Consider the following 16,938-nt stretch of genomic DNA (forward strand, 5'->3'; position numbering starts at 1 on the left):
GCCAAATAGCTCTACCTTTGACTCATCTGTCCAGAGCACATTGTTCCAGAAGTGCTGGTTTTTGCCAAGGTGTTCATTGGCAAACTTTAGTCTTGCCCTGATGTTCTTTCTGTACAGCAAAGGTTTCCTCCTGGCACACCTTCCATGTAGATCAAATTTGTGCAGCCTCTTTCTAATGGTAGACTCGTGCACTTTGACATCAACAGTGGCAAGAGCTACCTGTAGGTCCCGTGATGACATTCTGGGGTTCTTAGAGACTTATTTCAGCATCTTGCGGTCTGCTCTCGGGTTGAACTTGCTGGGACGGCCTGGCCTGAACAAGTTGGCAGTTGTTTGAAATCTTCTCCACTTGTAGATGATCTTCTGGACAGTCGAATGATTGATTTCAAATTGTTTTGAGATCTTTTTAAATCCCTTCCCAGCCTCGTAGGCATCTATAACCTTCTTTCTGAATGCCTCAGAGAGCTCTTTTGATCTGGGCATCATGACGCCACACAGTTGAACAACAACGAGCAAACCAAACTAAATGTCTGTGGTTTAAATAAGACAGGTTCCTCCAAGATCCTCTCTAACGATGTTCCAATCATTTGCACCTGCGCTGGTGCACCTGATTCTAATTTTAGGTATTTGAAGTAGTGATAAATGTAAGGGTGTACTTACTTTGTCCACATGCAAAATTTGCATTTATGTTTATTTAAATTATACAATGGACGACAAAATGTAAATGTTTCATGATATTTGTTATATTATATCACCTTTATCTATCAATATTATTGACATGAAGATCAAATAGCTGCATTTTGAAATATGTTGAAAAAGTCAAAACTTTACATGGGGTGTACTTACTTTTTCACGTGACTGTACACACACACACACACACACACACACACACACACACACACACACACACACACACACACACACACACACACACACACACACACACACACACACACACACACACACACACACACACACACACACACACACACACACACACACACACACACACACACACACACACACACACACACACACACACACACACACACTATACATATACATATATATATACAATATACATATATATACAATATACATATATATCCAATATACATACACATATAACTATATATACAATATACATATACATATGCAGACTTGGCATTTAATATGGAATTTTTTTTTGTGGGGGTGAACTTACTTTTCAAGATGTCTTAGAACCAAAAGTTCATTGGAATTATGTTGAAATTATTCTAGATTTTGTTAATGTGACCTTTAAAAGAAACAAAAACCACATTTGACATTTTGAAACAAATAAATTGATCCTTGAAAGTGATGTAAACTGATATCGAACTCAATTCATGGACAGTACTGTGTTAAACTTCTGTGCGTTTTCCAGAAGTATCTCTATTTTGCACATTAGCCAAATTTTTTTTTTAACAAAAACAAAAGTTAAATTACGACTGGGATTACGGACAGTAAAATTACAGTTCAGTACTTCATGTAACCACCATGAGCATTCAGGAGAGCACGTACACGTTGAGGCATGCTGTACACGAGATTTTCCAAGGTTTGGACAGGAATCGCTTGCGATGCAGTGACAATACCCTGCTGCAATTCATGCACGGAGGTAGGCTGCTGGTCCAAGTTGTCGATTTGACGCGTTAATTCTGCCCACAAGTTCTCTATCGGATGCATATCCGGGGACATGGCAGGCCACTCCATATGCTCTACACCACGGTCAGCAAGAAAGTGTTGGATCATGCGAGCACGATGAGGCCGTGCATTGTCATCTTGGAAGACAAAGTTTCCTCGAAAGGCTGCACGAGCAAATGGAAGCAATGTTTCTTCCATAATGGCCCTGTACTTGAACTGGTTCAGGTTTCCATTCAGAACAACCAGGTCAGTTTTGCCCCCTGCATGAAAAGCAGCCTAAACGGTCACCCCACCACCTCCAGCTTGGACTCCTGGCACTATACAATCTTTGTTGTAGGCTTCATGCACTTGTCTGCGCACTCGGACGCGGCCATCTTGACGATAGACCAGAAATCTCGACTCGTCACTGAAGATCACGTGATTCCAGTGTCCTGGCTGCCATTGACGGTGCTCTCTGGCCCACTGCAATCGGCGCTGGCGGTGTTGTCTAGTCAGGTGTGGCTTTCTCAGGGGACGCCTGGCACGATAGCCTGCTTGAACCAGTCGTTGGTTGACTCGCCTTCTGGATACAGGCACATTTGTCAGTTGCTGCCACTCAGCCCTAAGCCGATTAGCTGACTTGGTACGGCCATTGCCGACTAACCGGTGCAGCTGGCGATCATCCCTCCTTGTGGTTCTGCGGGGACGTCCTGGCCTCGGTATTGGAGTAGGGACACCCCTCTGAGCATTTCGTTTCAGGATCTTTGACACCTGACCTTGAGTGATGCCATACTGCCGAGCAATAGCATGCTGTTTCATGCCGTAATTTCGTAAAGCCACCACTCCATGACAAACAGCATTGTCGAGTTGACGGACCATCTCCAGAGGAAGCGGCAATAACTTTTGGAGACGTGCAGCAGTTGTTTTCCACTAATACGGAACGCAACAACCCTTGTCTACCCGACTGTGAAGCCAATCGTCAAATGCACCTGTCCGTACATTTTGCCATGCCACCTGTGATATAATCCTGTTGTTGACTTCTTGCTGCGACAGACAATCAGTGACATGGTTCTTTTAACAAATAAATCACCAAAGTGTAAAAGAAACTCAACAGATTTATATACTGAGTTAAGAAAGTAAACCCGTCAAGAAAAAAAAATATTCCATATTAAATGCCAAGTCTGTATATAAATAAACATACATACATATATATACACACACAAAGACATATAAATATATATACATATATATAAATATACATCCACATAAATATACATACACACATATATATATATATATATATATATATATATATATATATATATATATATATATATATATTTCATGTCTCATCTCTAAAATTAGTCTTTTTTTCTTTAAAGGTTGTAAATCTAAAGGTATAAATCAAGCCAAGCAGACACCATATCGTTATTCAGGACTCAAATTATGTTGAGAAAAATATTTGTTAACTTTTCTCCAAAAATGCTTCTTGAGTTGTGTTTTTATGGACAATCTACCAAGGTTATGTATGATGAGTACACCCTCATAAAGCAATTTTAAAAGTTCTAACCATTATCTTATCTCAAAAGACAATTCTTATTCTCATCTGTTACAATTTACACAAAAACTTTTCCAAAGGGTCCAATACCCTTTTCACTTGATTAAATTGATGAATAAATTGTGAAGCTGTAGACAAAAAACCCATTCTAAAAACAGTATTCATTTAAAATCACTAGAGAAACAGGAAGATCAAATACATACCCGCCTGTTGGTAAAAAGAGTGTAAAATTCTTTAACGAGGACAGTTTTCACAATTTCCGGATCAGTGACCATTAGCATGGGATACCTGCCTTCGTAGATCCTGCAAGAATCATGTGAATCAATCTTCCTTCATGAAAAAGCATTTGAAATTGTGAGAATCTAAATTCACCAAAATTGTGAGAACTGCAGAGCGACCAACTTAATCGGTACATTGGTTATCTTTTTGTCCTACGCTGCATTTCAAAAAAAATTCATTTTCTCAGCAACCGTTGGTCCGATTGACACGAAATTGTACCATAGGAGTGCCTCCACCTGTAGAATTTTGGCTTCATAATTATTGAGCCAAAGCTCATGTGGTACGGTCACCATCTTAGAAAAACGTTACACCTCAAAATCTCCAAAAGTGCTGCGTAGAAAAACATTTATATATGGCTCATTGTAAAGAACTCTCCATGGAGAATTACAGATGTGAATGAGGATGTCATAGGTGCCTCCATTATGACATCATAATTCGACAAGTAAAAAAAAACCAAAAAAAAAAAAACCATCCAATCAGGATGAAATTTCTTTAGCATAAACTAGGGATAAATTGATGAAATTTTTTTAAATAATAATGACATCATAGATCACGTGGTTCGGCCGCTATATTATTTTAAGGGAAAAGCATGAAAAACCACTAAAAACCACTTCTCTCCGAAACAGCTGAACAGATCGAGGCCAAACTTTACATGCATGATCGCATACCCATGATGAACAAAAAATTCCAGGGTGATGGCGTCGTAGGTCACATGGTTTGGGAGATATAAAAAATTTTTCGCGTAAACCTTTCAAACCTACCTCCTCCCTCATTTTTGATCATATTGAGAGGAAACTTCACACATATGTTCCCCATGTCCGAGTGCTAAAATTACCTTTTGGAATTTGCGATAGGTCACATGGTTTGGCAGCGATAAATAATTAAATGGCGATCTTAAAAACCTTGTATCTATTGAACCGCTTCATTGATCGATGTGAAAATTTAAAGGAGTACAGAAGGGGTCAAGTGGAACAAGTGTTAAAAAATTAAACATGTTTTGTTGTTTGGTTTGCAGCCATAGATATAATTGAAGGGAAATATTTTTTTAAAGCGCGGCTGTATCAAAGCGTGTCCCATGAAAGCACGGTTGCATCAAAGTGGGGTTGCATCAAAATGGGGTTTTATCAAAGCTGGGTTGTATCATAGCATCTCCAATGAAAGCGGGGTTGTATCAAAGGATGTCAAATGAAAGCAGGGTTGTATCAAAGCATGTCCAATGAAAGCGGGGTTGTATGAAAGTGGGAAGGCGGAGGAAACCTGTTATCACTGCCAGCAGTTATAAAGTGGCAGTTCTTGTTTGATTTAATGATTCAACATGTAAAATATTTAATTAATGGACAAAAAAAAAATTATGCATCAAATTGTTTGCACGTATATTAACTTTTCAGGTTTGAAAAACGATTCCATCAGGGAAGTGAATTGTGCAGTTGCCGTGGTCTTTCATGAGTAATCAGTATCATTCATGAAGTTAGGTTGCCCTGTACCTTTTTGACTTTGTTGTATATGACTGCACTTGGTATTACACAAGACAAAAAGTGATAATGGCATGAGCACAAGTGCAATGTTTAGGTACAACTATGTTTCATTGGCTCCTGCAGGTAATGAAGCAATATACATACCCATGAGACAAAAAGCCTTGTGCAGCTTTGACCCCCTGCAGCAACTTTGCATACTTCATGGCTCGACATTAACAGTTGCCCGTTTGAGCAGGGCAACCAAAATTTGGTGTCGGTCAACCTCATTTAATATCGTGCCTCGAACATTTTTGACAATATTGTATATGTATGTAAAAAACGCGAAGTATGAACAACAAAGTGTTTTGATGTACAAAACGACCTCCTGGATTGATGATAATAAATGTTAACAGGAACGTAGTTGTTATGCGTGAGCTTGCGAAGGTGCAGAAGTAATCTGAAAGGTGGTGTGTGTGTGTGTGTGTGTGTGTGTGTGTGTGTGTGTGTGTGTGTGTGTGTGTGTGTGTGTGTGTGTGTGCGTGTGTGTGTTAATTGTGTATACCCACTGGTTGCATTCTCTGATCCAAGCGATTGCAAAATTTCCAAAAAAAAAGCATGTGTTGTTGTTCGTTGTTATCTCCATATGCCGGTTTCAGTAGGAGGAACACACCGAGGTCTCAAAGTATCCACCTCCGTGTGTGTGTGTGTGTGCACATAAGAGAGCAGGTTTATGTAGAAGAATTCCCAGGCTGATTTAATATCACCGGGTGGTGGATATAGGAGGCCAGTCCTGATGTGTTAAAAAAAAAAAAAAAAAAAAATTCAGTAAATACGCGAGGCACGATTGTAAAAGCAGGTCACATGTTATGAACTATGAATATGGGGAACCCTCGAATGTTGGGACCGCGAATATTGAGGTCCGACTGTCTTTCCACTCTCCTGCCCCTCCCCCTTTCCATCACACCTCTCTCCCCTAATCTCCCATCACATCACACCTTTAATTGCGAGAATTACCCCGGGCAACGCCAGGTACTTTAGCTGGTTTCAAATAAACGAGTTAGTGGTGCTCTGTTTTTAATTTCCTTGCTTCTCAGATCTTACAATTTTGGTGAACAGTCTTCACTCGCTTTCTCAGTGCATTATTGGTATCAGTCAGTAAATTATATTACCAAATGAATGACAAGATACTTACCCCCACATTCCACCATAACATTTACGGCATTGTTCATCAAATTGTGCCATACCCTAAAACAAATGAAAAGAAAAAGACAATTAGGTTTTTATTATTATTATTATTATTATTATTATTATTATAGACAATCTGATAAAGTTTCATCAAACAACAAAGCAAATACCTGTTAGACCAGTTTTGATACCTGCAATTCATAAAATAAATAATCGATTACGTTTTAGAGAATAGATAATGTGACAAATGCAACCCCATCATCATGTCCCACCACCTTCCTCCTCCCCAAATCAACACTTCTATTTATGTCATAAAATAATTTTAAACATAGAATCCCAGAGGATCCTCCATAAAAATATTTCATCCTTCATTTCTCCAATTATGACACATCCTTCCTTCAGTCATGGCCAAAAATATTGGCACCCTTGCACTTTTTTCCAAATAATGCAACATTTCTTCCAGAAAATTGTTGAAAATAAAAAATATTTTGGTATCCACATATGCATTTCTTTGGTTTGCAGTGGAACAAAACAAAACAGCCGAAAAAATTACAAAATCTTAGCTTATTCCACAGAGACATCCGAAAAATGGCCCGGACAATATGGCCAGACAGAAGCCAAACAGTTCAATCTTGGTTTCATCAGACCACAGAATCTTGTTTCTCACAGTCTGAGAGTCCTTTAGGTGCTTTTTTTGCAAACTTCAAGCGGGCGTTCATGTGTCTTTCACTGAGGTGAGGTTTCCGTCTGGCCGCTCCGCCATAAAGCCCAGATCGGTGGAGTGTTGCAGTGTTGGTTGTCCTTCTGGAAGTTTCTCCCATCTCCACACAGGATCTCTGGAGCTCAGCCAGAGTGACCATCGGGTTATTGGTCACCTCTCTTACCAAGGCCCTTCTCCCCTGATTGCTCAGTTTCGCCGGGCGGCCAGCTCTAGAAAGAGTCCTGGTTGTTCCAAACTTCTTCCATTTAAGAATTATGGAGGCCACTGTGCTCTTGGGAAGCTTCAATGCAGCAGAGATTTTTTTGTAGGCTTCCCCAGATCTGTGCCTCGACACAATCCTGTCTCTGTGCTCTGCAGGCGGTTCCTTCGACCTCATGGCTTGGTTTTTGCTCTGATATGCATTGTCAGCTGTGAGACCTTATGTAGACAGGTGTGTGCCTTTCCAAATCATGTCCAATCAATTGAATTTACCACAGGTGGACTCCAATCAAGGTGTAGAAACATCTCAAAGATGATCAAGAGAAATGGGAGGCACCTGAGCTAAATTTCAAGTGTCATAGCAAAGGGTATGAATACTTATGTCAATGTGATATTTCAGTTTTTTCATATTAATAAATTTGCAAAACTTTCTAAAATCCTGTTTTCTCTTTGTCATTGTGGGGTGTTGAGTGTAGATTGATGAGGGAAAAAATGAATTTAAACGATTTCAGCATAAGGCTGCAACATAACAAAATGTGGAAGAAGTGAAGGGGTCTGAATACTTTCTGAATGCACTGTATTAAGTTCTGAATCAAAAACAAAGGTTCTGTAATATTAACAGTGAAATAAAGAATTGTGGAGACCAAATACTTTTATCAATTTCAACTTATTTTTAGAGAAAATTGTGAATTGTTTGAAAAACGTGCAAGGGTGCCAAACAAACTCCCTCCCTCGATTCAATCCCACTCCCCCCAGGTCTTTAAAACTGCTGTTCACCACCATGTCTTGTCTTTCCCCATCCAAAACCTTGATCTTTTCTACCCCCATCAATACACCCCAAATCCACCTCTTTCAATCCCCGACTTCATTCCTGAAATCCTCGTAGAGTCAATTTGTTTTATACCGTGTCTCAAGAACATTGGGTGTGTGTTCATTTACCATGTTTCTTGTGGAGAGATCGCCAAGTGGTTTAAGCATTCGAGCAAGCACTCCATTCAAAACCGTTAAGGAACGGCTGGCTTGGCAAGCGCTAGCTAGCTGCTTGGTAAATGAGCACAACCCGGATTCCTCCCTTTTAGTCAGGTTCACGATGTTTTTTCGTTCAAAATTTTGGTAGATTAGCAAAACTATACATTTTTGGAATATTCAGAGCATGAGGAATCCAAAAATTAATGTTTACATTTGCGTAGACACCTTTGCGAAAATGGCACTCAAGACAGTGATGAAGATCTGTAAAAGCATAGTCCTGAACGGTATAGACCTCGTAGATCCTGTGTATAGGACTTATAGTTCAATCTGATACTACCTATAACTTCCTATAACAACCTATAACTTCAAAGGACTTGCAATATCATGTATTATGTAATACAGTTATATCACAAATATAAAGACAATGGTTTTCAATCACCTTTGTTTGTTGCTTTTCTATAATCCTGAGCACTATTTTGAGGCCTTTATTGGATTCCTTGACCCAGAAAACATAGGATTAGCATATTTAATTAAGTCTCTAGGTTGACTAGAAGCCGAGATCGCGCAAAATATGTATTTTATGGCGGCCATTTTCAAAATCCAAAATGGCGGCCATGCAGGTGTCTGTGCAAATGCCAACATTGATTTTCTGATTCTCCATGCTCTGAACATTCCAAAAATGTACAGGTTTGCTAATCCCAAAATTTTGAAAGAAATTATATTTGTTAACATAGTGAACCTGACTATTTCAGTTTCGTATCAAACAGCAGGATTGAGTTTCAAAAGTTCGCTACGAAAAACGCCATGGTAGCGGCAGAAAGGGCCATGTTATTAATCCAACATTTGTGGGGTTTATAGAGTACCGTACATGTTTGTTTGCTCAGTTCTGTAAGTAAACCTCACTTCACGGATGTTGGGATTCCTCCAAATTTCTTCATTTAGTGTTATAAAGAGCATTACTGACTGTTAAAAAAGCTAATCATATGTGTTTGTGGTTTATAATATTTTTACTTCCTGGAGCAGTCATTGCTCCCACAAAAACGCCATTAGGCAAGATAAAAAAAATGAGTTGGTGATCGTCCTTTTTTCTCAAAAGTTCGGGTAGGGAGGGAGGTTTTTATTTTTATTTTTTATTTTTTTTTCCTACTTTCCATTGAGTTTTGTTGACATGGAAAAATATGAAATAAAGACTCCTTTCTCCTCAAAATGATTTAATTTCTTCATTCATCTCACAGATTTACAGACATTGCCCAAATCTCTATGAAACACAGTGTTTGTGTGATTTTGGATGATGTTGAATGTCCTAGCTGAGCTTGGTAGTGAAAGGGCAAGACACCTGTACATGTATATACACCATGACATCGGAAAAACAGATAAACACCATGCCCTTGGCACCTTGGCACCCAAGTACAAGAAGCATCATCATGGGCAGCATTCATGAGGACACTAAAAACAGTTGGTCGACTATCGGGTTCCATCCTGTGATCCGTGGCCGTGTCTGCAGCCAACACAAATTTGAGAAATGAGCCAAGAGTCTTTGTCACATCAGAAACTTTGCAAGCTGGTGAAACTTTCGTCATGTCAGTTTTACTGGGGCCGGCGAATACTTTGACAAAAGTACCGCGTGTATCGTCAGGCAATGGCTCCCTATCCCCATCATACTTGCCGTCTGAGAACTCTGCATAGAAGTCCGAGATTGTAACATCCAACTCGGTATTGCACGCAAACCAGTCCTTCACCGTCTTGGAAGAGCCCTCACGGGCTATTGATGCGATCACAATAGGCATTTCAAGCCGATTCTAGCACGAATCGATACAGATTTCAGCGGGAAAAATCTCACACAATAGCCGCCATGAATGGCTAACGTAAAATGGGTGAAGTTGCCTGAGGCACTTGCGACGCTCTGCGCAGCACGCACTGCGCATGCGGTGCAGACGGCGCCAAATTTGACTGAAAAGATCGTTTTTGAATGATTTTTTTCAAAATAAAAAATAAAAAAAGTTTCGGGTCGGGTGTGTTTCGTAGGGTCGGGCGGGGACGATCACCAACTCATTTTTTTTATCTTGCCTTATAACTACAAGCTATTTATACACGTTATCACTGCAAAATCGCTTTGGGGAAGTGGGACATTATTAGTATTAATATTGTTGTAATAACATTAATATTATGCGATTATCATTAATTTTGTTCATTAAAAGCGTCTTTGGAAAAACGCCATGATAAATCTTCTTCTTTGGACAAACGCCACAATAAAGCTAATTCAACATTGATATACACCTCAACATGCAACACAATTGACGGCAATGGCAGGGAAAAGCCGTTCGGGGGAGAAAACCCCCTTGGGGAGGGGGGCAAATGAATGCGCTACAACCTTCATTATGTAACCCTTCATCATCCTGTCAAGGTTGGATGAGATTGGATAGGTAACGACGGAATGTATTGGCATCAAAAATTAATCAGACAGACAGACAGGCAGACAGGCAGACACGAAATGGCGTTTTTTTGTTTTTTTTAAATGTTGGTATGATTTTATTTCTAGTATGATTAACGATTCTTATAACCAAGTGTATATACATCTTTACTTTAAGCAAGCAAGACTGATCCCTCCCTTCCATATATTTCCACCAGAAAATGCGACATTGCTGATGCATCAGACTAAACTTTTTCTTCTGTTCAGATAATTATATCTGAATGGCAAACCACCCAAAGTAATCGTTGCCATGAGACTGCTTTGGCAGAACCGATGCTCTATCAACAGTGTATGGGCACGATGAAAGATGGCCGGCTTTACATACTGGAACGGAAAACCAAATACTGCATTGGAGTCATCAGAAGGAACCAGAATAAATAAAGAGCAAAGATTGAGTCATCAGGAGGAACCTGGATAGGTTGAACTTGAGAAGGTGGGATTTGAGATACTTGAGAAAGTAGATGGGAGGGTTTTCCAGACAGACTTATCGGAGAGACATAGTATGAGTGTGAGATGTTAGGATTGAAAGACATGTTCCACTTGTTTGACCAGTTTGTGATTTAATGCAGGTCTACAGAGAGCGAAGAGGCTGCTGCCTGCCGATATGAGGGTTGAGATATGTAGTGGCAGAGAGTTGAGTCATCAGCAAAGAGATAGACAGGATTTTCCAGAGAGTCGGACAGATCATTGATGAAGACCAGAAAAAACACAGGGCCCAGAACACTGCCTTGAGGGACTCCAGCATGAACAGGAAGGGGAGATGAGAGAATTCAATTCAGGGCCACACACTTTGACTGTGACTGGAGAGGACGTCCACAAGCCAAGTGTGGAGGTGTCCATGAATACCATAAAGGAGAGTTTGGTGAGCTGGGCAGGATGCCAGACTGTATCGAAGGCACAAAATATGTCAAGGGAGACAGCTCTGATTTCTTGTTTGGTGTTGAGGACCTCCATCCATTGTTGAGACAGCAGAAGCAGTATGTCCAGTGTAGAGTGACCTGGTCTGAAACCAAATTGATGATCAGAGATCAAGCCAATGGAGAAGAGGAAGGATTTAATGTCAGAAGCGATGATTGATTCCATGCCCTTGCTGATTATTGAGAGCAGGCTGATTGGTCTGTAGTTGCAAGGATCTGTTTTTGCACCTTTTTGTGCAAAACGGTAATGTTGGCTGATTTCCAAGCAGATGGCAGATGACCTTGAGCAAAAGAAAGGGTGAAAAGAACAGAGAGAGGGTGAGATAGAGCGGCAGAGCAGGATTTTAGGACCCGTGGGCTGATGCTGTCTGGTCCAGTTGCAGAATCAGAGTCAAGGTTTGACAGAAACTTCTCCTACTTCTTGGGAGAGAAGGACACAGAGTCCAGGAGCAGCTCGGTGTGACTGGGTAAGGTGGGTACAGAGAGAAGGGGCTGACACAATATTGAGGCAAACGACAGATGAGTTTGGGACACAGTATTCACCAAATATGAACGAAGGAAGGATATTACTGCAAAATTACCTTTCGGTAGTGAAGGAAGTTCCCAAACAAAGGCAGAGGCTTTGGGCCTGGAACACCCATTTTCTTAAAAATCGTGTACGGCCATATTGAGTACCTGCGGATAAACAACATCAAACAGATCAATAGCAATAATTGTTACTGTAAACCAGCTTTGTGTCTCCATCTCCACTTTCAATAAACGATTCGATGTTGATGGTAGGCTACTCAGGAAAATCTATTTAGCAAATTACTCAACGTTATGAGAAAATTGAGCATGCCTTGGTTCTCATGGGTATGTAAAGCCGGCCGTCTTGGCTGGATTTCATTCATCGTGTCCACACACTGTTGACAGAGCATTGGTGCTGCCAAAGCAGTCTCATGGTAATGATTACATTGGGTGGTTTGCCATTGCCTTCCCAGAAGTGTCAAGGCAGGAACTTGCAATTTGTTCAGCATGCCAACAATAACTTCCCCACTCTTCATCGAAAGAAGCTACTCCATCTTGACTGCCCAACAACTGCAGACATATGGGTGCCCTGGTTAAAGAGTTTCGAATTCGGTTGTAAATATCCGATTAGAAATTGTCCTTTTAAAGATTGGGCTCGTGTGTGCTGGTACCATGGCCAGATTAGTTTAAATCGCCAGTTATTAATAAAGGAATATTAATGATACTTTTGATTGTCAACAGAGACACATAGGATAAGGAAATGATAAATGAAGTAAACATGGTGCGACTATGCCACTTGCACATCCAAGGTTATTTTCAAATCCTTTAACTGCACACCAATGATAGAAAAACATGGTTTATACTCAGAGAGAAGAATGTTCCAGTAAACAGCGAATGGGTACACAATGCCAGTGGCATGGCGCCAGTGTGTGTCGAAATAATGGAGGAAAGTCTTGACAACATTCTCACGTCTTGTTTCACTCTCATAGAGAGTTTACTGCATATCTGAAGGCTCCATCTATTACACATCTCAACAACTGATAAAACAACAGTTATAACTAGAGAGTTCACAGAACATGCTACCTCATGCAGTGTTCGAGTTTATACTTAAGTTTTAACAAAAGAATGATTGATTTTTTTTTTTTTTTTTTTTGTATACTGAATCGAGGCTCGTGAAAGAGCTAACATTTATTTCACAAACAAATCAACCAGACAAACAAAATATACAAAAAGAGGGAGCGGAAGACAAGATGGGGAGAGAAGGGGAAGCACACAACCACAACATTTGAGAGCAGGGAGAAGTGTGGGAGGGAGAGGGCTTGGGGGCAGGAGGCGTGGGAAGGGGGGGGGGGGGGGGGGGAGGTATAAAACACAAGGGGACCGAAATTAGCGGGGGTAGAAAAGATCAAGGTTTTGGATGGGGGAGGATAAGAGATGGTGGTGAACAGCTGTTTTAAAGACCTGGAGGGTGGAGTGGGATTGAAGAGAGTGAGGGAGTTTGTTCCAGAGGCGGGAGAAAAGAGGAATGAAGGAGTGAAGGTGAGCAGAAAGTCTTGATTTTGGCAGTTTAACCATAAGAGGGTTGCAGGCAGATCTTGTGCGACCTGTAGGAATATTTGGGGGACAGAGCCCAGAGAGGGCTGGGGGGGGCAAGGCCAGAGAGGAGTCGGTAGAAGACGCAAAGACCACCAACCTGTCTGCGGTGAGTGAGTGAAAGGCCCTTGGAGTTAGCTTCATCGCGGGAGATTCCAATGATTCTGAACGCTTTGGTTTCAACAGCGTGAAGATGGGCTAGGTGTGAGGCAGGAGCACCAAACCAGAGGGGAGAGCAGTATTCCATAGAGCTGCGGATGAAAGCCTTGTATGTGGTGAGGAGCTCAGGTGTGCCAAGGAAGGACTTCGCACGACGGAGGATGCCCAGTCGGCGACTGGCTTTGGAGGCCAGATTTGAAATGTGGTTTTCCCAGGAAAGATCATGGCAAATAGTGAGACCCAAAAGCTTGAGTGACAGAACTTCTTTGAGAGTATTATTCAGAAAGTGGATGGGAGGGTTTTCCAGTCGGTCTTTTCGGAGAGACATCGTAAGAGTGTGAGATTTATCAGGATTGAAAGACATGTTCCATTTGTTTGCCCAGTCTGTGATTTTGTCCAGGTCTGCAGAGAGCGAGGAGGCTGCAGACTGCCGATCTGAGGGATGAGGAATGGAGCAACAGAGAGTAGAGTCGTCAGCAAAGAGATAGAGAGGATTTCCAAGAGAGTCAGAGAGATCATTGATGAAGACCAGAAAAAGCACAGGGCCCAGAACACTACCTTGGGGAACTCCAGCCTGAACAGGAAGAGGAGATGAGAGAAACCCATTCAGGGCCACACGTTGACTACGACCAGAGAGGAAGTCCGCCAGCCATGCGTGGAGATTTCCATGGATACCAAAGGAGGAGAGTTTGGTGAGCAGAGCAGCGTGCCAGACCGTATCGAAGGCACGTGAAATGTCAAGGGAGACAGCTCTAATTTCCTGTTTGGCATTGAGGACCTCCATCCATTGTTGAGAAAGCAGAAGCAGCATGTCCAGAGTAGAGTGACCAGGTCTGAAACCAAATTGATGATCAGCGATCAAGCCATTGGAGAAGAGGAAAGATTTCATATCTGAAGCAATGATGGATTCCACGACTTTGCTGATAATTGGGAGAAGGCTGATTGGTCTGTAGTTGCTGGGATCTGTTTTTGCACATTTTTTGTGCAAAGCGGTGATGTTGGCTGATTTCCAAGCAGATGGCAGATGACCTTGAGCAAAAGAGAGGGTGAAGAGAACAGAAAGAGGGAGTGAAAGAGCAGAAGAACATGATTTTAGGACCCGTGGGCTGATGCTGTCAGGACCAGTTGCAGAATCAGAGTCGAGGGTTGACAGAATTTTAAATTTTAAAGAGTATTTTTTTTAAATGTGGAAATTTACCACTGCAGAAGCAGTCTTTCACACCACTCTATAGAACATGTCAAAGTACTGCTAAACTGAAGATTCTTGGGAGTGACAAGATGGCGATTTGTGTTGTAGTGTTCAATTCTATTTATTTATTTTTTTTATTTTTTATTTTATTTTTTTATTTATTTTGTATACAAGATCGAGGCTCGTGAAAGAGCGAACATTAATCACACAGAAAGACAAACAGACACACAAAACAAATAACATCGGGAGCGGTAGACAAGATGGGGAGAGAGGGGGAAGGACACAAACACAACATTTGAGAGCAGGGACCGAGAGACATGGAGACATCGAGAGAACTGTGGGAGGGAGAGGGCTTTGGGGGGGAGGCATGGGAAGGGGGGGGGGGGGGTGGGAGAGGTATAAAACATATGGACACTGCCAAGACTTCCAGGAAAGAAGTTGGAATTTCAAACAAGGTGGATCTGGGGTGAATTAGTGGGGGTAGAAAAGATCAAGGTTTTGGATGGGGGAAGATAAGAGATGGTGGTGAACAGCTGTTTTGAAGATCTGGAGGGAGGAGTGTGATTGAAGTGAGTGTGGGAGTTTGTTCCAGAGGCGGGAGAAAAGAGGAATGAAAGAGTGAAGGTGAGCAGAGAGCCGAGATTTCGGCAGTTTAACCATCAGAGGGTGGCTGGCAGATCTTGTGCGACCTGTAGGAATATTTGGGGGACAGAGCACAGAGAGAGCTGGGGGAGCAAGGCCGGAGAGGAGTCGGTAGAAGGCAGAAAGACCACCTACCTGCCTGCGGTGAGTGAGTGAAAGGCCCTCAGAGATAGCTTCATCGCGGGAGATTCCAATGATTCTGAAAGCTTTGGATTCAACAGCGTGAAGCCGAGCCAGGTGTGAGGCAGGAGCACCAGCCCATAGGGGAGAACAGTATTCCATTGAGCTGCGGATGAAAGCCTTGTATGTGGTGAGGAGCTCAGGTGTGCCTAGGAAGGACTTCGCACGACGGAGGATGCCCAGTCGGCGACTGGCTTTGGAGGCCAGCTTGGAAATGTGGTTTTCCCAAGAAAGATCATGGCAGATGGTGAGACCCAAAAGCTTGAGCGACAGAACTTCTTGGAGAGGATTGTTGAGAAAGTAGATGGGAGGGTTGTCCAGTCGATGTTTTCGGAGAGACATAGTAAGAGTGTGAGATTTGTCAGGATTGAAAGACATGTTCCACATGTTTGACCAGTCTGTGATTTTGTCCAGGTCTTCAGAGAGTGAGGAGGCTGCAGACTGCCGATCTGAGGGAAGAGGAATGGAGCGGCAGAGAGTGGAGTCATCAGCAAAGAGATACAGAGGATTTTCCAGAGAGTCGGAGAGATCATTGATAAAGACCAGAAAAAGCACAGGGCCCAGCACACTGCCTTGGGGAACTCCAGCCTGAACGGGAAGGGGAGATGAGAGAAATCCATTCAGGGCCACACGTTGACTATGACCAGAGAGGAAGTCCGCAAGCCTTGCATGGAGATTTCCATGGATACCATAGGAGGAGAGTTTGGTGAGCAGAGCTGGGTGCCAGACCGTATCGAAGGCACGTGATATGTCAAGGGAGACAGCTCTGATTTCCTGTTTGGCATTGAGGACCTCCATCCATTGTTGAGACAGCAGAAGCAGCATGTCCAGAGTAAATATTTCAACTTCAATAACGATTGTAAAAGTCATATACATAAATTAATTCCAGGTTTTACTGCCGTTGACACAGTGTCTATTACACCACCCAATCTAACATTGCGTTAGTCAGACCTGTGGAATACTATAGAGTTTGGCGAACTTAACAATCGGCACTATGTTTGTAGTGAAATTATACCAAGGTGAACCCAGGGTGTGCTCGCTTCAAAAGGGGCGTCTATAAGACCCGGGACAACCGGGGCGCACGGACAATCCAGCGGAACTCACTGTGACATAGTCCTGTAGTTTGAATGGTATGTACGCCCCTAAATGCTGCGCTGACTGTCCTCTCTATTGGACCATAGCCATATTGAATCGACCATGGCTCATGAAATACTCTGATTTTAATGCCTGTTGCATGAATGTATTTTTACAGGATGTACTTCAGATCTAAATGATATTA

General features: G+C 42.0%; 1 protein-coding gene across 1 annotated transcript in view; it reads right to left on the bottom strand.

The window, feature by feature from the left end:
- The window catches only part of LOC144892169 (cytochrome P450 3A30-like), a gene marked incomplete at its 3' end in the record, with an annotated part of 68,423 nt that overhangs the window by 19,997 nt on the left and 31,488 nt on the right, over nt 1–16,938 (bottom strand). Inside the window, exons 2-4 of the mRNA XM_078777426.1 lie at nt 11,971–12,064; nt 6,122–6,174; nt 3,400–3,499 (exon numbers count right to left, since the gene is read on the bottom strand). Coding sequence (XP_078633552.1) covers nt 3,400–3,499; nt 6,122–6,174; nt 11,971–12,064 — 247 coding nt within the window. The remainder of the gene's footprint in view (nt 1–3,399; nt 3,500–6,121; nt 6,175–11,970; nt 12,065–16,938) is intronic.

Source organism: Myxine glutinosa, chromosome 5 (genome assembly GCF_964187855.1).
Source record: "Myxine glutinosa chromosome 5, kmMyxGlut1.1, whole genome shotgun sequence".
NCBI classification, from domain to species: Eukaryota; Metazoa; Chordata; class Myxini; order Myxiniformes; family Myxinidae; genus Myxine; species Myxine glutinosa.